This window comes from Triturus cristatus, chromosome 11 (genome assembly GCF_964204655.1).
Source record: "Triturus cristatus chromosome 11, aTriCri1.1, whole genome shotgun sequence".
In the NCBI taxonomy this organism is placed as follows: Eukaryota; Metazoa; Chordata; class Amphibia; order Caudata; family Salamandridae; genus Triturus; species Triturus cristatus.
Window position 1 is genome coordinate 1,113,871,016 of NC_140594.1, and position 24,309 is coordinate 1,113,895,324.

General features: G+C 49.8%; 1 protein-coding gene across 5 annotated transcripts in view; it reads left to right on the forward strand.

Annotated features, from left to right (window-relative positions):
- ABCC5 (ATP binding cassette subfamily C member 5) overlaps positions 1-24,309 on the forward strand; it is a 343,171-nt gene that overhangs the window by 304,132 nt on the left and 14,730 nt on the right. For all 5 annotated transcript variants that reach the window (XM_085635623.1, XM_085635619.1, XM_085635620.1 and 2 more), the window contains 3 exons: positions 3,518-3,607; positions 6,961-7,150; positions 9,971-10,130. In XM_085635623.1, the coding sequence (XP_085491749.1) occupies positions 3,518-3,607; positions 6,961-7,150; positions 9,971-10,130 (440 nt within the window). The remainder of the gene's footprint in view (positions 1-3,517; positions 3,608-6,960; positions 7,151-9,970; positions 10,131-24,309) is intronic.

The following is a 24,309-nucleotide window of genomic DNA, read 5'->3' on the forward strand; positions in this document are numbered from 1 at the left end:
CGAAGAGGAGGTTGAATGGGACCCAGGGCACTTGGATTCATGCAGTCACGCCTTTCTTAAAAAATGTCATTGCCAGGTGACGTGTGTTGAAGACCTGCTGTTTGCCTTTGATGGAGATCTTTAGGCTGGAAGATTAGAGCCTTGCGTTTTGAAGTCCAGTCTGCTACAGTTCTTGTAAGCGTTACAACATGGATTTAGGCCCAGATCTCTGTACTGGGGTGAATGTATGACATTGTTCTGCATTCTGTCCATCAATTGTTGTTTTTGCAACAGTTCTTGTAAGCGTCACCTGAGGCAGCACATGTGGTGTTGGCAATCTTTTTTTATTAACACAAAAAAAGCTTGACATGGGTTTAGAGCCCGCCCATTACTTACCATTGGTTGGCTTCCACGGCACACTTGTTTCCTTGCTTCTTATTGGTCTGTACCGCCTGCTTCCTCCCGGGGCTTCAGTGTTTGTGTCCTGTTGTAGAGCAAGTACCTAGCACAATTTCCTGTTTGCAGACAGTGACCTTCCACTGGCTGCGTGCTCTTGCAGGTACTTTTCTTCTTACTTTCTGCCATGGACTCAAGCAGAGTGCATGACACTCTACAGTCTATCTCCCTCCCTAGTGTTGCTTCCACCCCATGCCCTCCTCCCGCAGTCCATTGTTGCTGCTCCTTTCCACCTTCCTCCCGCATTCCTTGCGTTGCTTCCCCTCCCTCCTGTCCATTGTTGTTCCCTCTCTCCTCCCTCGTATTGCTTTCTCCTGCTCTCCTCCCACTGACCGTTGCTGCTGCTTCCTCCTCCCTCCCTCGCACCTCCCTAGTGTTGCTTGACCCTGTGATTTGTTTTTTAGACCTATTGCACAGCAGCGTGGGCTGCTGTGCAACATTGTTTCATGGAAAGAAAAAAAGCACTATTACACAGTCAATGCTGGCTTCATCATAGCGCTTTTTTTCTTTACTTTAAGTAATGTTGCACTGCAGCCCGCTCTGCTGTGCAACATGTCTAAAAAACATTGACAAAGCCAAAGAACTTGCATAGGCAAATCCTATTGGCTTTGCCAATGCTTGTCTTGTCCTGCGGACTTCATTGTGTATGATGTTAAAGTCTGGTAGAGAGCAATGGGAGTTTTCCTCCTACACCAGGGCTCCCTTTCTGGTGAGCCAGGTGGAGAGCTGTGTCACGGTCTCTAAAGTTGAGGAGAGAGGCAATATTTGGACAGGCTGGGGTGCCTGGGGGCTGCGGAGTGCAAGCAATCAGTGTGCCCTCTTCACTATCAAAAATGAGAGAATCTTTAAGGGTGGTAAGCAACGCCTCCATGTAGTCTTCCGTGTGCCTGTACTTGTGTCTCCAGCACACTCTACGTGACCTAACCTCCGGGTCTGCATTTTTTGCTAAGATAAAGCCTAGGACTTGCTCAATATAGAGCAGTTTCTCGTTGCTGGATTTAGCTGCATCCACTGCATCAGACTCTGTTCAACTGCATCAAATCACTTCTGGTGTTTGTTGATCCTACGTTTCAAGAGATCCATCCTGGAGCTAAAGTAATACATTCTATTGTCTATGGACGTGAGGTTTTTTGTATTTCCAGGTAGAAGGGACTTGCTACCAGTGTATGTGCTGATGACGTCCGAGTACGTGGGATCGAACTGGGATGTAGATTGCTCAGTGTTCATTGATTTAGTTGGGCGCTTGGTGTCAAAAGTAACCCTTGATTGCCTGTGGCCGGTTTAGCCCATGTTTGCAGACTCCACAGGAGGATTAAATTATCGTTGCAGCTTACCCAAAAGTTTCATTCAAGAGCAGACTGGCTTGTGATGGGACTCACCTGCCTCACCCGCCCTCTGAACCCATGTATGAGCGAGGGTCTGACCATGAGCTGACTGATAAGCAGTTTGCCAGAGTTAGGTTATATGTACAGGTGACCGCTAAATGCACTACTCATGCACCACCTACGTCTGCCCAAGCGCCGTAGATCTTTTGTAACAGCAGGAGTGCTTAAGTGCATAGCTGCTGTGATTTACACTTTGCTGGAGTCCCCCCTGGTGAGCACTTCTTAAAGTCCCCTGGTCATTAGGCGTTGATTCCATATCGCTGCCCCCAAACAATAGTCTGGTATGCCTACGAGGCAGCTACAGTTCAATAGACAGGATATATTAATTTATTGCCCCACAACATAGCCCAGGCAGTCCAACAATGCTCACACACAGTCTGTCCATAGCTGTATTGTCTGCTGAATTATTGTGCTTTAGAGCCCATATGGAAGTCTAAACTCTGGGAAGGTGAGGCGGTTGGCCCCTTCCCCACTCTGCATCTCCCCTTCGGTGGCCCACGCTAGGCAGTCACGATACAGTCAAATTTAATATAGTGCCAATTGCCTCTGCACTCTTTTCCCAGATCAAACTGGGAAATCTGACACAACTCACATCACCACTACTCTCTAACCATGACCGCACTCTGCTCTGCTTTCAGGATATCCTCTCACTCCACTTCACCTTCCAGTCCCCTGCAGCACCACAGGAACCAGATGTCATTACCACCATATGCTGCCCGTAGTCAAAGCCGCTGTAGCGGCCCGTGAAGCCCAAACCACACTCCAGAACCTCACGCTGGGCATGCCACTGTCAGACAAACTGGTCTCCAGCTGCCCAAGAAAGGCAGCTGTCCTGATGACAAACCCCAGAATCTCACTGGGACAGTAGCCACCTGGCACAGGAGCATGTTGGTAGCAGCGGGTGGCACCTCAACAAAAAGGACCATCACACCCAGCAACTAGCCCAGACCAGACCCAATCTAGCCCCCTTGGCTTTCAGTCACCAGATGTGGTTGTCTACACCATGGAGATTAGAATCATCCACGTTCCATCACAATAATCACGTGGCCTCCCCTCACAGGACCATGGTAGTGACAGACTATTTGGCAGAACAAAGTCCCCACCCAGCAACATGCCTCTACACGACCTAGACTAGGTCCTCACCTAGCTCACACAGCTTTGGAATGGCACTAGCTGTCCACTAAATTTGCCCACAGCACTCCTGCATGCCTACAGTAGTCCCTGTCTGTCTTTTATGCATAGTTATCTCACCTAGTAACGCAGATTAAAACAGTTGGCCTAAAAAGACTCACAGCAGTGTGGCCATCTTGGAACCCGAACTCTGCCATGCCCCTCAACCCCTCGCACACAGTATTGCAAACTTCTGTCATCTGAAATTCAGTTATAAGATGCTGAACACTTTTGTAAGACTTGAAGTAACTTTGCAATTATTGTTTAATGCTCAAAATATATATAATTCCCAGCCTGCATACAAGTGTTGGTTGTTTGTACCCTGAAAAGGCATAAGGTGTAGTACTTTGTAGACAAGCCAGTCATTTTTCAACATTTGTTTGTGTTGTTGATTTTGTTCCTGTGAGGCTGCCTTTGTTTTTGACGGACAGACCACATAGTAATCTACCAATATGTTTGGTCTGAAGAGCACAGATCCATGATGGACATGTTTAAATTAATTGTGTTCCTTTTTATCTTGTTTTCAGCTGACAGGCCTCTTCCAGTTCACGGTCAGGCTGGCGTCCGAGACAGAGGCCCGTTTCACATCTGTGGAGAGGATCAGTCATTACATCAAGGTATGTTGTCAATGTTTTTACCAGTCTGAATGAGTCCTCCACCCAAGACACAAAGCAGTATCACATTATGAGATTTCACTTATCTGATATACAGTGACTGCTTTGCAGAGGTCTCTAACTGCTCCGTGTCTTCTCATTGTATGATTTGTAATGCTGATAAACTGTTTTCTTTTTAAAATCACACACGTGTCTTGGGCAATTGCTGGATGTTTCGTAAGGTAGGAGTGAGAAAGGGTAAATAAATAACTAGCTGCAGGCTGAAACCACTCCCTTCATAGGTTCCTAAGAATATTTATTGAGGATAAAATCCTTTCATTAGGGCGCCAAATGGGTTGATTTACATTTTTCACCTAAAAATGGGGATATTTTAGCCAGTGATGAAGGGGTGTCAGTCAGGTACTTTCAGGCCAGTATTATAGAGTTGTCCTCTTATCACAATACAGGGACAGGCTCAATGGATGTGAAGAAAATGGGCCTAGCCACCTGAACAAAGTTTCAACAATAAAACCCAGTGGTATCTTTGTGATGGTACTCTTCCACACCAACTTGATGACCTTAGGATTCCTCTCAAACTCTGTGGGAATTGGCCTTACCAACATGTAGCCCGAGCTACATAAAGGAAATGAGCTTTCTGCTAAGCCAAGACCTAAGGCCCTAGGAAGGCAACTGAGAAATTCGGAGAGCACTGTACACCCTCCCTTCACGGTTTGCCACTATTCAGGTCTTTACTTATTTGAATATCAAAGATTATAAATTACGCATTTAGGTTTTTGCAACATGTACAATGACACTATTGGATAGTCAATAATGTGTAAACAAAGCAGCCCCCCCCCCCCAGCGATATCTAGTCTATCGTTTTGTACTTGTAAAGCCAAAGCCCCTCCTTAGTCTTTGGTTTTTGTGGCTCTGTGCCTGCCACAGCCGTCCTTAAACTCTGTTGTGGTTGTTTTTTGTCTTCATCAACACTGAGGCAACTGTCTAATGGATCAAGATCCTGTGCACCATGAATTCACATCCTGTTCTAGATAATCTGACATCAACATGTCTTGTTTAGATCAAACCACACTAAGCAAACTTCCACCGCACCACTTCTCATATCCAAAAGGCCCACTTTAAATTTGCTGTCAGAAGCAGACCTCTCAAACATATTCGCACTTTTCCAGGCACCTGCATACTTTCATAACTTTTTTCATCCAACCACTCACACGTAACAGAAGAGCTCATATGCAAAGCGCTTCACCACACTATCAAAATGGGACAAATCACTCCATTGTTAAACCCAACATTCACCATGATAACCTGGCCTAAACCCTGCTGCGGCTACTGTTCATTGCAAAGATAATAGAATAATCAGTCTCCAATTTACACAATACATGCACATAAGTATTAATCCATCATTAGCCAACACAATTCGACTGATTCTACAGTTCAAGTTGTGGATGGTGCCCTCTTTGTTACAAACTAGGGCAGTCTCATTCTCTTCTTTTTGCTTGGCCTCTCAGCAATCGTAAACACTGAGCATCGTTGACATCCTGTCAACCCACATGGCATTTTCCAGCACCATACTTTGCTGGGGCTTGTTTTAGCGATTTGATCTACACCCGCCCAGTAAACTGGGCAGCACAGCTAGTGACCTGTCCAGTCCCACAAAGTTGTTTTTTGACCTATACCTAGACCACCATAGAGTCGTCCTTGTCAGTTAATCGAGGGACCACAATTTGCAGGTGAAACTCACAATGAGCTGGAAAGTTCTAAATTGCAGGAAATTGGCAACCTTCAAGACCGACCCTCCTCCGGACATTGGCTGTCCAGCACCTACCTCAATCTTAAAATGACCACATGGAATTTCATCCAGATTGCCAAAAGCATCAGGAAAGCCCAAATCCAAAACTGCCTTTGCAACGTGAAACTGAACAAATTTTCACTACAAATTCAAAATAATTCCTTTTCACCAGTGACTGACCTTCTATTAGGCCCACATAGCCAGACCGCTTCATTCTAAGAATCAATTCTAAGCAAAATGAAGGCATACCTTGAAACATTTAAGAACAACCATCCAAGTTTTTGCCATCTGTCTCTTGGATAGTGACAGTAACTTGCTCACCATCATTTTCAGTGCCACGCTGACCTAACTGAAGAATGCCCTTCACGCAGCCTTATGTCTGATAAAAGACTGAAGAAATAGAACATCTCACACACCCCGTTGGTTGTACATAAGATGCTCCTTCAAGCCTGAATCATGTACAAGAGTTCTTGCCTTGCCTACAAAGCATTGATTGACTGAATGTCTGGAGGCCATTGCAATTTGTTCAACAAGTACAAGTCGTTTCCAACTATAAACCCAGAAATTGGAACATCTGGTCCAATCCTCTTCCAGTTTGGTAAAAAACTCAACATCCATCTCTCCAAGGTATTCCTCTTCTGTCATAGATGAGGAACCTCCCAGCTATCACTGCCAAAGAACGAGTGGCCTCCTCTAATCTCCTTCCCACTTGCTGTATACAATTGTGAGTGTTCTGAGCCCCCTCGGTGTACATACAGCTCTCGACTTCGCCACCTAGGTTATCTGGAGGCTGCTTTACAACACTGCTACCATCTCTAAAGTCTACTTAATGTATGCACTCTCTTTTATATAGTATGCCTTAGTAAAGCTTGCTCTGTTGTTCTGCCCTAAATGTGATAAGTTCCTGCTTTTGAACCATCATCTACTGTATAACCTCAAGATCACAAGAAATCAAGATGTTCACCTGTAAGGCTTTCGAAAACTAAGACAATTCGATACAGGAGGGAGCTTTGCTAGACACCTTATTGGCTACAGCAACAAGACCCGTCTGAATTGACGGTGGTCCTCGGTCCCGAGGCATTACTTTTAACCCAGCCAGGGTGACTCTGCTGTACAGCCTGTCGAGAAAAGGTGCCTGACTTGTATCCCTCTGGACCTAATAACTGCTGATAATCAATGCTGCGTTGAAGGGTATAATGGAATGTCAGTCATACCATCTACAGTATTTTCCTCAACGTGTAGCCTTATGAGTAAAGCTGGAGATAATCTAGGAACAAATAATGTTCACCTAACATAGATGAAAAGATGTGATGAAGTCAAAAATGGTGAAACCTGGGAGGGATAGGACCATCATGAATTTCTTGGGAGGCCTTATTTTCCTGTGGGTTTTGACATTGGGTCAGATCTTCTTAATGCGAACATCCAGGTTTGTGATCATTGAAGGTATTTAAAATGATAAAATACTGGTAAGAGTTGATGCCTGGGGAATTTATCATCATTATGTTGCTTCTGTCGCCTGATGAGTTACTGATGGCTTTTTTGTTGTAACTAGCGGTTTGTTTCTTCTTAGACTCTTGCTCTTGAAGCCCCTGCACGGACTAAAAACAAGCCTTTGCCTGTGGACTGGCCTCATGAGGGGGAGGTTGTTTTCGAGAATGCAGAGATGAGGTACAGAGAGAACCTCCCGCTGGTCCTGAAAAAAGTGTCCTTCACAATCAAACCCAAAGAAAAGATTGGTATTGTCGGGAGGACAGGCTCAGGTGAGCAGCAGAAAGCCTACGTAATGTGGTTTCCAAATGAGAACATGAGATGCCAGTGTCTATAAACCGATGGATAATGTACAAAATTTACAGAATACTGACTGCACAACAAACCGAGTAATGTTTAAATGTTCGAGTGACGGGCATCTTTTTTAGCGCCTGTCTGAGGTGCTCATTTTATTGATCTTTCATGGGTGAAGTCGGGAAACTGGAACCTTCTAATAAAGCAGGATTTCTACAGATGGTATAATAGTCCACTTAACTATTGAATGAGCTCAACTGTTCGCAAGAAGCACATAGAAAATTCGAATTCAAAAAGACCTACCCCGTGGTGTGTTGAAACTAAACAAAAAGGTGAATTTAAAAGAATGTGTAACTTTGAGCTTACCTTTAATATTTTATTTGTGTACAGTTTTGTTGCTGAAAACATGAGTAGGTCTGCTTAAGGATCTGCTGTTCGTTTAACCAAGGGAACAAATGATCAAGTCTGAGGCTGCTTTGTGCACCAGATTATTGTACTTCAAGGTTCTAGCGATCAGGACTGATACTCTGGAATAGACCTGGGGTGCATGTTGGTGCTGGTGAATGAGCACCTAGGTGCCCAAGATGTAGGTTCTTGCTGCTTATGAGCCTCCTCATTCAATTAGCTGTCAGACCCATCAAGCCTGAGGTACATTGATATAGTGAAGAGGGGGTTAATCTTTACATACCCAGTCGCATCATGTGGCTTGGTGCCTTGAGTCTTCTAGGTGGAATCATTACTACATGAAGTGGCTAGCTTCTAAAATGCTGAGGTTTATACCTCTTAAGTGTCTGGGTGTAGGACATCCCACTGCTTTGTAAAGTTACCCACTGCAGCTCTTGGCTGTAGTTGACTGACATCCAGCTGTACCTTTTTAGGTCTCGCCTGACCCAGCGCATGCGCAGGTCTGGCAAGACTTATTGAGAGGGCTCCAAAAAGTGCTACCAGGCCAGCCTAGAGCTACAGTGCATATGCGCGGGCGCGCGCGCCGCGCTTTCCCGCGATTACTTTCACTTTCGCGACTGCACGGCCGCTTTGATGTTTGATCGCGATCACTTTCGCGGCTGCTTGGCATTGCCAATAGGTCTTGCTTTTGGGACCTTATAAGTATTTAGTTATGCAACTGTTGCATGGCTAAACACTTATAAGGTCCCAAAGGCGAGACCTATTGGCTATATTTATTGAATCTCTTGCTATTAGGCATACCCTTGCACTGCCTTGGTGGCTCAGTCACTGTACTGCTAACCTGTACAATTTAAAGTGCACCACTCTTGAGGACTTCTCCACTTTTACTGCTTTCCACTGGAAAACGGTACACAATTCGGAAGATTCTGTCATCGCAACTTGAGCCCGATGGAAGACCCCACCCCACACTACACTGGTTGGGGTCCACTCTCCTAAATCTTACCTGACAAACCTAAAGGACCAGCTATCAGGACATAACCTATTATCTCACTTTAGAGCGAGATGAATATGAAGTTGAAAAGAATGGAAACCATCTTTGCTGATCAGTGTAAACTATGAAAGGATAAACTGTTCCATCTCTGGCCAAATGGAGCAATCAAAGATACAACAACATACAGCGCCTGCCACAGGCGACAGCCATCAACCCTTCTTTCAACAGTCCCTACATCCTGATGTTGCATTGGCCTTCTCCCACTATACTGAGAGAACCCTGCAGGGATATCGACCTTGAATTAAAAGTATAATTTTTTCTCTCTGCTTCTTTTCTGTTGAATGACCCTCTGCTGACCGTCCCTCCTCTGCCTAATTCACTGTGTCTGAGTAAAGCCCACTCTGCAACCCTCTCTGCTATACTTCTGGAGACTAGTCAGACCTCTCCTCATGAATCACAAACTCTCCTTCTGTGTAACCATTCCTTGCAGTCTAACAGCATCTAATATCCTCTAGCCCATCTGCTCATACCACTTTTAAATTGCTTGATTTCACACTAATGATTGCACTTAACTCCTATTAACTTTATATACTATAAAATAAACTGAGAAAATGCATGAAACCGTTTCAGAGAGTACAAAACTAATCCAAATAACCAACGATAACCAACAACAACTAATAACCGCTGGATTAACCACTAAACGTGGGTTCCGGAGTAGTGTCTTACATGCCATAAAGCATTTCAGTGCCTGTCTGTGGATACTAAATGATATATAAATGCAATTAACAATACAGTACACTACCAAACAGTTGTGGGTAGCTACACCAGTCTAAGGCTTTCTTCCTCGAGACTGTCTGCAAGATACCATAATGTCATAAGCTAGCAACCACTCTAACTCTTACATGTAGGAAATAAGATTGCTATCATAAATGCATGTTTCCTGCCGGTGACAGCTGGATTTAAGTGTTTTGTGCAGTACAATATGGCAGCTCCGCATGATGACTTGGTCGCATAAAATTCAAACTGTATCAGTGTGTGTGGCTGTTTTGCTGATCAACCCAGCCAAAGGTTCCTCAACTTCCATACCATTAAGATGGATGACTGCATGGCCAAGACCGAACGTTTTTGTGCTAGTTTTATTTAAGTACTTATAATAAAATAAATGTGAAAGTAAAATGGATTTGGGCTAAAGAAGATCAAGGCGGAAGAAGGGTTGTATATTGCAAAAGCATGCCGCGTAAAGCCTCAGATCCCTCCTCCTGCATGCCTTATGCTCTTCTTACCATCTCAGGTGTGTATGCTACATGCATTAACTGCTAATAAAGATGTTCATGGTTTTAGTCTATGCTTTGTGCTCCCCAGGTCATTTGACTTAATGACTTTATTTCCCTCCAACCCGCAGGAAAATCTTCACTTGGTATGGCACTATTCCGGCTTGTGGAACTGTCTGGGGGCTGCATTAAGATTGATGGCATCAAGATTAATGAAATTGGTTTGGGAGACCTACGCAGTAAGCTGTCCATCATCCCCCAGGAGCCAGTGCTGTTCAGTGGCACCATTAGGTTTGTATCCAGTTTCTTACCAAGATCCCTGATGACAATGCAAATGAACGCCCATTGTGGCTAAACTGGACTGATTTCCAAATAGCCCATAATGCTCTTCTGAACTCCAAGCTCATGCTCAACGTGGAATCTGGAATTTGATTGGGCATTTGTTTCTCAGGGTTTGGATTCAGATTCTTGCCATATGTTCTGCTGTTCATCACCAGAGTTAAAAAAAAATATATTTGTATTATCATGTCATAAAGTACATTAAAGTCAATTGTATTGTTGTTAAAGTGCAAAAGCTGGCCTAGTCTACATTGACTCCAGTTCATGTCTGTATTCAGGCCGCTCTTTCGCTCTGTTCAGATGTTTAATTATTTAGCATATTTCATGTCCTGTTGGTGTTCAAGAAGATCATGGTTTCCCGCAGAGTTGAACCAGATATAAGTCTATGGATAGTTTACTTTGGTTCAAGTTTTGACTGTAGTTCCAGAAAGAGCCTTGAAAATGCCAGGCGTGGCTCCACTCCCCCATTGGATAGGTTAATTGACCATCGGGTTCAGAGATGCCAAACTTGGATCTCTGACGACCTTAGGTATGTGGACAGGTGCCCTGTTGGTGATCCACAAAGGTTAGAAATCTAACCGTTTTCTTTTTTTGGCATTATGGTCAACTGGAAGGTATTCAGTGTCAAAGACATATGAGATTCAGAGAAACTGGCGTATCTGTATGGCCTGAACATTTGGTTTTGGAAGACATCGTGGATGTAAAGGAATTTTATTGTGTCCTAGAGGCGTTGGCGATTTGGGAGCAGGTCATAAGTAAAACATTGTTTGCAGCATGTTTTGCTATAACTCTCATACTGTGCACACTCCCGCCATATGCCATTGGACTCTGGCATAGATAATTATTTTTCTTAAAAGTTTTTGGTTTCGAGGTGATTTGCTATCCCTCCCCTAAAACCCACAATGCAACTGGACATAAACATCTACGTAGGATTTTTTTTCTCCACATTCTTTTATGAGACCTCAGTCTGACACCATGAATATTACTTTAGCAGAAATGTGCAGAACAACTACATAAAGGCATTTGCTGAACTTTAAATGCTTACACTCCGATTAACTGACTAACTTTTCGTAAGCCAAGCAGGCCTACACTTTTACCTCCCGCTACCCTCCTTTCTTATTTATATCTTTACCATTTCGTATTTTTTTCAACCTGGTATATGACTGGTTCGAGGCATGTGGGCTGCTGAATTCATATCTGTGCATAGATCGCCGCCTAGTGTTGGGTCCGGATGTTTGCACGTTGTTGTCCTGGAAGAGTCTTCGAAGTATCCTGAGATAGGTGACTCCTCCCCTGGACCACAGTGCGCATGGGCATCCTCTCCATCCTCAGATTGTTTTTTTCCGCCATTGGGTTCGGATGTGCTTATCTTGACTCAAGTTAGGAAAATTTAGTTTCAGGCCAAAAGGCCTTTAGTTTTCGTCGGTACTGTTCCCGATCGGTATCGACAGTTTACTTGCTAGTTCAGCGACCTTAACAACTTTTTCGGATCCGTTTCATCCGACCATCGACCTTACATCGACGATGGAATCGAGGACCCCATTCAAACGGGGTCCTGTTTGCCACGCGAAATATCCACATATCGACGTCCACCCGGTGTGCAACAAATGCCTCTCTCCGGATCACGACGAATCGAAATGTATGGCCTGTGCCCGATTCAGATCCAAGAAGACTCTCCGGAATCGACGAGCCGCGAGACTAGAAGCGCAGCAAGCGGCACCGGCCCCGACCAACATCTTCAGCACCGAGGACGAAGATGTTGAAAGCGTGGAAAACATACACTCCAGCCCCGCTTCCGAACACGATTCCCGATCGGAAGACGCAGATGAAGAGCTTTTTCACAGGGAAGAAGCCGACGATGAGGTAGGGGACTACAATGAGGCCTTCGGGGCCGAAGAAGATAGCTCTGGTGAAGAGCAGGGCCTACCCGTCCAAACGGAGGCTATCAAAGTTCGTCAGTCTACGGCCCCGGTTGAGGGATCGCCTTCGGGCCTTACCCGAGATCAATCCCGCAGTTCTTCGGCCCCGCCCTCTGGCCCGGCCTCGAACATCCAGCGAGAGCCATTATTGCCCAAAAAGACTGGTTTCCCTTCCACGAAACCGAAACCAATCGTCGCACCGGTTCAACAGAAACCGAAAGTGAAACTGACACTGGTCGGCTCGAAGACATCCACTCCTTCGACGCCAGCCAAAACCATCGGCTCCGACCACACCAAAAGGGACTTCGGCGCCGAACTCGCTGCAGCGGATATCGGCACCGATCCAAAGAGAAAGGCCATCGGTACCACCAAAGCGCCTCGGCCCCCGGCACCGAAGCAATCGGCACCGACCACCAAGGTTAAAATGGCCGCTCCATCGGAACCCACCTCGAAGGCAGCGACTACGGTCCAATCATCGACGCCGTCGACAGCTACTACCTCTCCTCGACTCGATGACCCTGTGGTTCCGACGAAGTCCACACCTACCTCTACAGAACCACTCGGCGCCAAAGAACCTTCGGCGTTCTCGGTGCGACAAGTTGCAGCGTCCTTGCAACGTATCAGTGAAAAGGCAGCCCTCCAGGCCACGTCGGGCTCCGAGCAGAAAAAGGCTCCAAAGGCACCTTCGGCACCAACCAACATCACCTTTGGTTTGCCACCGTCCACGGCGCCAAAACTATTCGAGATCCGAACACGTGTCACCCAGACAAGGTCCCCATCTACTGGACACTCTCCTACTGGGCCATCACCGTCCCAATTCATCAACGCCGACACCGGCAGGCTCATGCTGAAAAAGCGGAAGATCACTTCCGAGCAGGCTTTGGACTCTTACAGAATCCCTCTAAAGCAAAAACTGCCAGCAGAATCGGAACCAGTTCTTTATGAACGCCTCCACACCTCCTATCCAGAGCCACAGTCCTTCTCTCCGACGCACTCCGTCACGGACGCAATAGAAGATTACATGGGTGATGACACCACCTACCCCAGGGATATGGATCCTGAGGAGCAACAGGACCCAGCTCAAGCTTGGGATGACCCTGTAGACCCGGGTGCCGCTACAGATACCCAGGACACGCAGCTTTATGGCGCAAAAACATCTCCCACAGAGGACACTGCTGCATTCAACGCCCTCATTGAACGTGCCGCAGCCAATCATGGAGTGCAACTCCACTCAGACACAATCGAGGACGATTTCTTGGTGGACACTTTTGCATCCTCGGAGAGGACTGTAAAGACTCTGCCCATGTTAAAAGGTGTCCTCAAGCCAGCAAAGGACATTTTCAGGGAAACAACCAGGGCACGGGTGATAAACCCCAGGATCGAGAAAAAATACAAGCCTGCGCCTGGGGACCCTATGTACATTAGAGGCCAGTTACCTCTGGACTCCATCGTAGTTGCTAATGCTCGCAAACGGGCACACTCGCAAACAACTGGTGATGCTCCTCCCCCGGACAAGGAGTCCAAGGTGCTAGAGACCTCCGGCAAAAGGATTGCAGCCCAGGCGGCAAACATATGACGCATTGCCAATACACAGGCGCTACTAGCTCGCTACGATCGCTCACACTATGACACGTTAGAGTCCCTACTCCAACATCTACCAGACGAGTACAAAGAGGCAGCGGAACTCCTCATCAGGGAGGGACAACTTCTCACAAACGCATCCATTAAGTGTGCACTGGATGCCGCCGACACAGCTGCGAGAGCAATAAACACCAGCGTCGTGCTACGACGACACGCCTGGTTACGAATCTCCGGATTCAAACCTGAGGTTCAAAATAACATCCTCAATCAGCCGGTCAACCCCGACTACTTATTCGGACCAGAGGTTGACACCACCCTAGAAAAGATCAAAAAAGACAGACACTGCAAAGTCAATGGGGGCTCTGCAAACACAGACATTTCGTAGTGGCTCCTTTCGTCGCCCCGGAAATAGGGGAGCGGCTAGAGGACAGGGGTCACACCAAACCTACAATAAAGGGGGCACACAGAGTGCCTACGATAAAAACCCCCGAGGTGGATATCGTGGCTCCAGCACAAAGGGCAGAGGACGCGGTTACGGCAACACCAGGTCCTCCCCCAAAAACAAACAGTGACGCCCTCTCCCTTCCCCCCGACCACATAACACCTGTCGGGGGAAGACTCCAGCGGTTCCTGTCCACGTGGAATTCCATCACCACAGACAGGTGGGTCAAAGATGTTATCCAACACGGTTACTGTATCGAATTAACCTCCACTCCACCCACAATACCGCCAAAGCACCGTCCTATGTCCTCAGAGCACTTAGCATTATTACAGCAGGAAGTGCTAAGTATGCTGCAAAAAGGCGCAATAGAGGTCGTGCCCGTCCACCAGCAAGGGACAGGGGTGTACTCTCTGTACTTCTTAATACCAAAAAAGGACGGGTCACTCAGACCTATACTAGACCTGAGACCCCTCAACCACTACATTCTCTCAGAGCATTTCCACATGCTCACCCTACAGCAGGTTCTCCCGCTGCTCAGACAGGGAGACTTCCTAGCCACGCTAGACCTCAAAGATGCGTATTTCCACATACCCATACACCCGTCACACCGAAAATATCTCAGGTTCACTATTCAGGGGCAGCACTACCAATTCAAAGTCCTCCCCTTCGGTGTGACAACAGCACCCAGAGTTTTCACAAAGTGCCTAGCTACAGTGGCTGCACATCTACGGAGACAACACATTCACGTCTACCCTTACCTGGACGACTGGCTTGTCCAGGCAAAGTCAGCCCAGCAAAGTGCCAGCCACATGTCCCTCACCATTCACCTTCTTCACAGTCTGGGATTCTCACTAAATTACCCAAAATCACATCTCCAACCCGCACACGTACAACAGTACCTAGGTGCGACCATAGACACTCTGGCAGCCACAGCTCAGCCAAATTTAGTGAGGATCAACAGCATGCAAATGCTGATCTCAAAGTTCAAACCTCAACACTCCCTTCCTGCGCGAGTGTTCATGCAGTTGATAGGCATGATGGCCTCCTGCATTTTCATAGTCCCGCACGCAAGACTACATATGCGTCCGCTTCAGGAGTGCTTGGCACGTCAATGGAATCAGGCTCACGGGCAATTAAAAGACCTAGTGTTGGTGAGCGGTGGGGCATACAACTCTCTGCATTGGTGGAATCCACAAAACCTTTGCAAGGGCCGACCGTTCCAAGAGCCTGTTCCACAAATAATACTGACGGCGGACGCGTCTCTCCAGGGCTGGGGAGCTCATGTACTCAATTACACAGTGCAGGGACTATGGACAATACAACAAAAGAAGATGCACATCAACCTTCTCGAACTGATGGCAATCTTCCTGGCAATGAAAGCATTCAAGGTACACTTGTGCAACAAAGTCGTGTTGATCCGGACGGACAACATGACTGCCATGTACTACATACAGAAGCAGGGGGGGAACACACTCTCCACAGTTGTCTCATCTGGCTCACAGCATGTGGAAGTGGGCCATTCAGAGGAACATATTCCTCATGGCGGAACACCTCCCTGGCAAGGACAACCAGATGGCGGATCTGCTCAGCAGACACAGCCACCAAATGCACGAGTGGGAGCTACACCCGTTAGTACTCCAACCGTACTTCCAACAGTGGGGTCATCCAGAGATAGACCTATTCGCCACAAGCAAACGCAAAATGCCAAAGCTTTGCCGCCGGGTTCCCACATCCACAGTCGCAGGGCAATGCGATATGGATGAACTGGTCCGGCAGATTTGCGTACGCTTTTCCCCCAGCGCCGTTAATACCGCTGGTGGCACGCAAACTGCGACAGCACTCACTGACACTCATCCTGGTTGCTCCAACATGGGCACGCAAGCCATGGTACACCACCTTTCTGGAACTTTCCGTGGTGCCGCATCAAAGGCTGCGGATCAAACCCGCGCGTTTGACGCAGAACCATGGAGAAATTCAGCACCCAGATCCGCAACAGTTGAACCTGGCAATCTGGCTCCTGAAGTCCTAGAGTTTGGCTACCTAAACCTGCCACCTGACTGTATGGAGATCATTAAGGAAGCTAGGAGACCCACTACCAGGGCTTGCTATGCAGCCAAATGGAAGAGGTTTGTCATTTATTGCAACAACAATGACATTAACCCGCTAGACGCATCCATCCAAAACATAATCTGTTACCTCTTACACCTATACCGATGCAATCTGGCATATACCTCAATACGTATCCATTTGACCGCAATAGCAGCCTATCTCCAAAACAGGCAGCACCTCTCTTTATTCCGAGTGCCTGCCATCAAAGCTTTCTTGGAGGGACTTAAACGAGTGATTCCCCCAAGACACCCACCAGCACCGGTGTGGAACCTCAACTTGGTCCTCACCCGACTGATGGGTCCACCCTTCCAACCTCTCCACTCATGTGAGATTCAATTCCTCACCTGGAAAGTAGCTTTCCTAGTGGCAATCACTTCGTTAAGAAGAGTTAGTGAACTCCAGGCACTAACCATTCAAGAGCCATTCATTCAGGTTCACGCAAACAGGGTTGTACTACGCACCAACCCCAAATTCATGCCTAAAGTAATATCGCAGTTCCACATCAATCAAACTATTGAACTGCCTGTTTTCTTTCAGAATCCACAAAATGTCGCTGAAAGAATGCTCCATACACTAGATGTCAAAAGAGCCCTCATGTACTATATAGACAGAACTAAAGACTTTAGGAAGACAAAACAACTTTTCGTTGCCTTTTCTCCACAACACAAAGGCAGCGCCATCTCCAAAGCAGGTATAGCCAGATGGATCGTTAAATGTATTCAAATTTGCTATCAAAAGGCTAAACGCACATTAACGATTCCCCCACGAGCCCACTCAACACGTAAGTTAGGGGCCTCCATGGCTTTCCTGGGAAACATTCCTTTACAGGATATATGTAGAGCAGCCACATGGTCCACTATACATACATTTACCAGGTTAGGTTAATGACATTTGTTAAGCGCATGGTTGCACAGAGAACAGTGCGTCCCCGCGCTGACAGCCCTATCTACATCTCATCAGCTGGATCACAGAAGGATTGCTTGGCCTGCTATGCTGAATTGAGTTTGGGGAAAAGGTGGGTTTTCAGCCTCTGTCTGAACCTGGTTTCAGACAGCTCCATCCTCAAGTCGATGGGTAGGTTATTCCAGTCATTGCTGGCATGGTGTCTAAAGGAACGACCTCCCATCCTAGCTCTATATATCCGAGGCGCCACTAAAAGCATGCTGCCCATCGACCTCAGGGGACAACCAAACACTATTGCGTAGATGTACACTCAAAACAGCAGGCAGCTGTAGGACAGGCTGTTCTCAAAACTCTTTTTCAGACCGCTGCAGCTGGCACTGGTGGTCGCCGCTAATGGGAGGTACTGCTATGTATTCTATGCACAGATATGAATTCAGCAGCCCACATGCCTCGAACTGAATATGCTACTTACCAGTATGCATCTGTTCTTGGCATGTAGGGCTGCTGACATTCATATTGCCCACCCTCCTCCCCGGCGCCTGTAGCAGCTGCAGCTCTCAGAATTACTGTATAGCATGGCCATCACTTTCTGTATCTACTCCATCACTGCCACAATGGCGAAAAACAATCTGAGGATGGAGAGGATGCCCATGCGCACTGTGGTCCAGGGGAGGAGTCACCTATCTCAGGATACTTCGAAGACTCTTCCAGGACAACAACGTGCAAACATCCGGACCCAACACTAGGCGGCGATCTATGCACAGATATGAATTCAGCAGCCCTACATGCCAAGAACAGATGCATACTGGTAAGTAGCATATTCATAACTACACGGTGCCTGAGATTAAAATGCTGCTGATTTTTGTTTTCCAGTGGCTCCTCCAAAAATAAATCCTTAGCAGCTGTATTTGACACCCCTGCTTGCACAAATGGCAATGAGCTTACTTTATCCTTTTTATTTGTGAACCAGACCTTCCCAGTGTGGGTTTTTGTTAACTAAAACTTCAGAAAGGACTACTGGAAGAGCTAGTTCCCAATGAAACAGGAACTGTGTAGGTTATTATCTAAGAAATAGTGTCCTAGAATTCTTTTTTTTTTTTTATTTTTATTTTTTTTTTTTTTTTTGAAACCGTTTATTGCAGTTTGAAAAAGTTACAGGTATGGGCCTACAACCACTCGGCCGGCCGCTAGAGTGACAAAAGCATATTGCATACATACAGGAAGAGTCTCTTGGCAGTGCAGGTTAGCAAAACAGGAGAAATCAATGTTGCAGGCCGCATAGCTCCACGCCCACAGTACGGTTCCTTTTTATCAAAACAAAACAACACAAAAAACCACACCCGCAAGGCAACCCGCGATCCAAGATGACAGCACGTGCTCCATAAGTGGGGGATCCCAACCAGCAGCAGAACTCTGGAGAGGGGAATGGGAATAGATCAGAGATTGGGGGACCGCGTGCCCAAGGCCAAGGGAGGGGGGCCATCTAGGGAGACGGAGCAGGCGAGGCAGCCGGTAGCTGTGGCGGCTCACAAATACCCCCGCGGTAGGCGTTCCAGGGGCCCCAGACTTTCACCCACGCCCCAGGCTTACCCCTCGCCACATACACCACCTTTTCACGAAACATACACCAATCCATATGTTCTTTCCAGGCCAACACCGCAGGGGGCCTCTGGGATCCCCACAATTGAGCAATGTCACGCTTAGCTATCATGTATCCCAGAGTCACCCACCGCGTCTGCGGGACCGAATAGTCATTTGGTTCCCACACATTCAGCAAGCATCTCCTCGCTTCAGGCAACAGCGCGACACGCGTAACCACACGCAGGACCTCATGCACACCACGCCAGAATCGCTCCACCTTTGGGCACTCCCACAGTATATGCATGAAAGTTGCCAACGCGCCACAGCCACGCTTACACATTCCGTCACCAGCAAAGCCCATACGTAGAAGCCTTGGCCCCGTCACGTAAACCCGGTGAAGGATCTTAAGCTGGACGAAACGAAGGCGAGCCGGGATGGCCACCTCTTTTGGAGAGGCCACCGCGGAAATCCAATCCTCGTCGTCCAGCTCTAGCCCGTCGGCAACCCAGGCCTCGCGGAGACTAGTCAGCAGGCACGATCTGTCGTTGATCAGTTTTTTATATATGAGGGAGATCGTGCTGTCTGGGACATGGCCATCCAGCACTCTGTCCTCCAGGGGGGAAGACTCCGGAATGGACGCGACATCCGGGAAGACGGAGCCCAGCGCATGGCGGACTTGTAGGTACCGAAAGTACTCACTGCCCTGCAGCTGAAACTCCGCCTGCAGCGTCGCAAAAGTCTTGAATCCCCCCCTCGTCCAGAGATCTCCCACAGTGCTGATTCCGATCGTGTCCCACTTCTCAAAGCCCTTCGATGTCCACAGGGAGCCCAACCTCTCTGACGCATATAGCGGTGACGCCCGGGTCAAACGGTCCTTCCACCCCATAGCTGCATTAGCCGCGTGCCAGACACGCACCATGACACGCGTCGGTCCCGTCAGACGGGGGCTGGGCGCGGCAGAGTAAAGCGCTCGATTGTAGTCGCCACCGGGCAGGAGCATCTTGTCCATCTCAAACGCCGGGTTCAAGGCGGGCCCGTAAAGGCCATGATTAATAGCAGCCAGTTGGGTGGCCCAGTAATACCGTTTAATGTCCGGGAGGGCGACCCCCCCCATCGTACCACGGGAGCGTCAATTTAGCCAGAGCAATGCGCGGCCTCCCGTCCCAGAACAGGCGCCGCTGGAGGCCCTCCACCTCACGGAAGTAGCGTGCCGGAACCAAGTCCATAGTATTCTGGAGGGCGTAGAGGAAGCGCGGCAAGGACATCATTTTAAACAAGGCCGCTCGGCCGAGCGGCGAAAGCGGCAGACGCCGCCAGCGCACCACGTCCTCCTTCAAGCGCTGGAGGGGGGGCAGCAAGTTCCGCTCATAACGGGCCTCCGGGTCAAGAGTGATATATATCCCCAGGTACCGAAACCCCTGGGAGGCAATCTGGATCGGACAGTCCCGTGGTAGGACCGGAGCCTCCCCGGAAAGCACATATACACAGGATTTCGCCCAGTTGACGACAAGGCCTGAGTTGCGACCGAATGAGCGCAAAACATCAACCAGGACGATCAGTGATTTACGCGGGGAGGCGAGATAGAGGAGGATATCATCAGCATAGAGGGACACACGGTCCTCATGCTCGGGGGTCCAGCGGAGACCACGGATGGAAGGGTGCCACCGCAGCCACTCCGCCAGGGGCTCCAGGGCCAGTGCAAACAGGAGAGGTGACAAGGGGCAACCCTGTCGCGTGCCCCGCCCCAGCGCGAACGGGGCCGAGACTCGCCCATTCACCGCCACCTGCGCCAAGGGGCCCGAGTACAACAATTTGACCCAGCTAATAAAGCCCGGTCCAAATCCAAATTTCGCCAGCATCGCCCAGATGTATGGCCACTCGAGCGTGTCAAACGCCATGGTGGCGTCCAAGGACGCCGAGATGGCCGGCTCCCGCACAAATGGGACACGCGCGAGCACACCGTGCAAGCGCCGTAGATTGAGCGCCGTGTTGCGGTGTGGTATAAAGCCAGATTGGTCTTGGTGGACCAAGTCGCCCACCACGCCAACCAACCGGTTGGCCAACACCTTGGCGAGGATTTTGGGCTCCGCGTTCAAGAGCGAGATCGGCCTATAGGATGCGACCCGTTCACGGGGCTTCCCCTCCTTGTGGATCACCACGATTGTAGCCAGACGCTGGTCCGGCGGGAGGGAACCCTGCGAGTGTGCCGCCAGGAACATCGCACGCAGGTGGGGCGCCAACACATCCGGGCGTAGCTTGTATAGTTCGATGGGGATACCATTGGGGCCCATGGCCTTGCCGGATGCAACCGAGCGAATAGCCAAGGCAATTTCGTCCGAGGTGGGAGGAGCGTCCAGCGAATCCCTGTCCTCCACCGTAAGGGAGGGCAGTGCGATGTCCCGAAGCAGGGCATGGGAATCTTCCTCCGAGCAGGGGGAAACCGGGGAGTAGACTTCGCGGAAATAATCCGCAAAGCAGGAGACAATGGCTTCCGGCTCGGTGACACACGCACCATCCGCACTCTCAATCAAAGGAACCACGCAACTCGCTCTCTCCCTCTTGTCCAACCACGCAATCAATTTGCCAGCCTTATCACCCACATCATACAATCGCCCCTGCTGCTCTCGACTGAGGCCGCTGGCCGCCTCCGTGACGAGGGCCCGATAGGCCGCCTGCTTTAGGTGTAGAACATGCAGCTTGGGATCTGTTACCCCGCTCCCCAGGTCACCCTCCAATTCTGCAATCTCGGCCTCTACCCGGGTCACCTCCTCCCGCTCGCGCCGCCGGGCATGGGAGATAAAGGAGAGGGCCTCCCCTCTAAGAACTACCTTAAAAGCCTCCCACAGGGAGATGGCCGAAGGGACCGACCCCACATTCTCGTCGAAATAACGCTGTAAGGATTTGATCAAATCGGCACGAATGGTGGGGTCGCGCAAATACCATGCATTGATTGGGGCCACCCTGCCATCCCCCCTCGGGAAGACATCGAAATGTAACCGCAATGGGGAGTGGTCTGAGATACCCCGCGCCAGATGGCGCACCTCCCCCACCCTCCCTGCATGGGCCGCCGGGACAAGGATGTAATCAAGCCGCGAGAGGCTACCATGGGCACCCGAGTGGAAGGTGTATTGCCGCTGTGCGGGATGCTTTAGTCGCCAGCAATCCACCAGGCCCAACGTGTCTAAAAGGCCGGGCAGCCACGCCTGTGCCCGGGGGAGGTCCCTGGGGGGATGGCGATCCATAGACCCAGAAGCTACCGCATTAAAGTCCCCTCCAACCACCAGCAGGCCACTCGGAAGGTCCAGGAGGAGGTGCCCCAGGTCCGCAAATGTGGTGGCTTGTAACCCAGGCGGGACGTACACTGATATCAAAATAAACACTCTACCCTCCATTCTTCCCACCAGGACAGTGTAGCGTCCCCTCTCATCATGGCGCACCTCATCGATCTCCAACGGGAGCGAGTTCTTGATCATAATACCCACCCCCCGCGAGCCCGAAGTGAAGCCAGAATGGGCCGCCAAACGATAGCCCCGCCGATTCATTGCCTGAAAGGAGTTACCTATAAGGTGCGTCTCCTGCAGGAAGACAACATCTGGTGAAATACGTTTCAAGTACTGCAGGACCACACCACGCTTAATCCTATCCCCCAGGCCATTAACATTCCATGACAACACAGTCAAATCCCTACCCCCCATCATACGTCGAAACAATCGGTCGTCCCCCACAGAGCATCTTAAAAACAACAATATAGTAGCGGGTTTGCCTTGCGGTGCAAACAAACAACACACCCCCCCCACCCCCCCATCCCAACAGAACTCCCCCCTCCCTGCACCCCTGCATGAGCCCAGACAGCCCCCCCAAAGTGCAGTGTGCCTGTCGCCCCGTAGCTAAAAACTAACTAGTCCCCCAGAGGAGGATGGAAGCCCCCAACAGACCCCGCACGACCTCCATAGGAGGGGAACATATGCAATCAATAAATGGGGAAGGAACATCGTCCAGAGCAAGGCCTATTCAGTCACCCCTCAATTCTGATCCGGCGGGCCCTCCTCGCCAGCCGCGCCCCCCCCCGCCCCCCCGGCCCCGATCTCCAGGCAGAGTGTCCAACCAGTCCCCAGCCGCCTCGGGCCGGTCAAAAAAGTGCGTGCGACCATCCACCTCCACCCTCAGCTTAGCTGGAAAAAGCATTGAGTACTTAAGGTTCAGGTCCCGTAGGCGACGTTTAACACCAAGAAAGCTCTGTCTCTGCTTCTGAACCGCCGGAGTAAAGTCTGGGTAGAAGTGCACATCCATGTTGTCAAGCTTGACCGGTCCCTGTTGCCTGGAGGTCTGGAGGATAGCATCTCTGTCCCGAAAGTTAAAAATCCGGGCAATGAGAGGCCGCGGCGGGGCACCGGTCTTAGGTCTGCCCCCAGGGACCCGGTGAGCACGCTCCACCGCAAAAAGCTTACTCAGCCCCCGGGGCTGGAGATGGGTAAGGATCAATTCTTCCACAAAAAGATCCGCCGCCTCCGCCTCTCGTCCCTCCGGCACACCCACAATACGGACATTATTCCTCCGGGCCCGACCCTCGGAATCCTCCAGTCGCCGGTCCATCAGGGCGCTCGCCTGGCCAAGCCGGCGCACCTCCCTTTGGAGGGCCACCACATCCGTCGTGAGGCTTGTTGCGGTGTGGGCCAGGGAATCAACCCGGTCGTTCGTTTTGGACAAGTCTGCCCTCACAAGGCTCACATCCACCAGGACCGAGTCTATTTTTTGCGCTAGGGTGTCGAAACGCTGGTCCACCGAGGCCTTCATCTCTGCGATGGCGCCCATGACGTCCCGGAGGGTCAGATCCACAGGCTGAGCAGATGCCTCCGTCGGGCCCGCCGGGGATGTGCGCAATGTCTCCGGAGAACCCTTCTGGAGAGTGTAGCGGTCCATACTGTTAGCTTGGTGCGCCGTGCCACGGCGGGTCGTCTTCACCTTCGCCCGGTCGCCATCTTGTTTGGTGGACATGCTTGCTCTCCCACCGTCGTGCCAATCTCCTCGAACGGGCCGCTATACCAATGCACGGGCGCCGGGGGGAGGCGGGGGCGACCACCGAACCGCAGGTCAACCCACAGCCGGCGGGTCAGCCGGGCACTCAGACAAGACCACACCACCGCACCCCGCTCCGCAACCCTACCTCGCTTGAGGGCAAGGAGGGCGCAAAAGCGAAAGTGAAAGTGCGGGGTACGCGAGTCGCCCAGCCTTGCCCGCCGCTGTTGTTCACTTTGTCCCCGGATCGCCCCACTACTCCAATCCGGGGGGCCGGCGAGGAGAAGGCCGCAACCTTCGATCGGTGCTCCCACCGGTGTCCGGGGTCCAATTCGAGCCCGAAAAACGGGTGGCGCCTCAGCTCGGGTTCCCCGACACAGTCCCCTCAACAAGGACAGGATATCGCCAGGATTAATTCAGGAGGTCGCGGAGGTCCTCGGGAGCCTCGCACCTACGCGGCCATCTTGGTTGCGCGCTAGGCTCCTCCTCGTGTCCTAGAATTCTTATCTGACATTTGGGAATTAGTCCAACCAGACATGTCTTTGTACTTTGAAAAGATACGTAACCAGTATAATGGCTG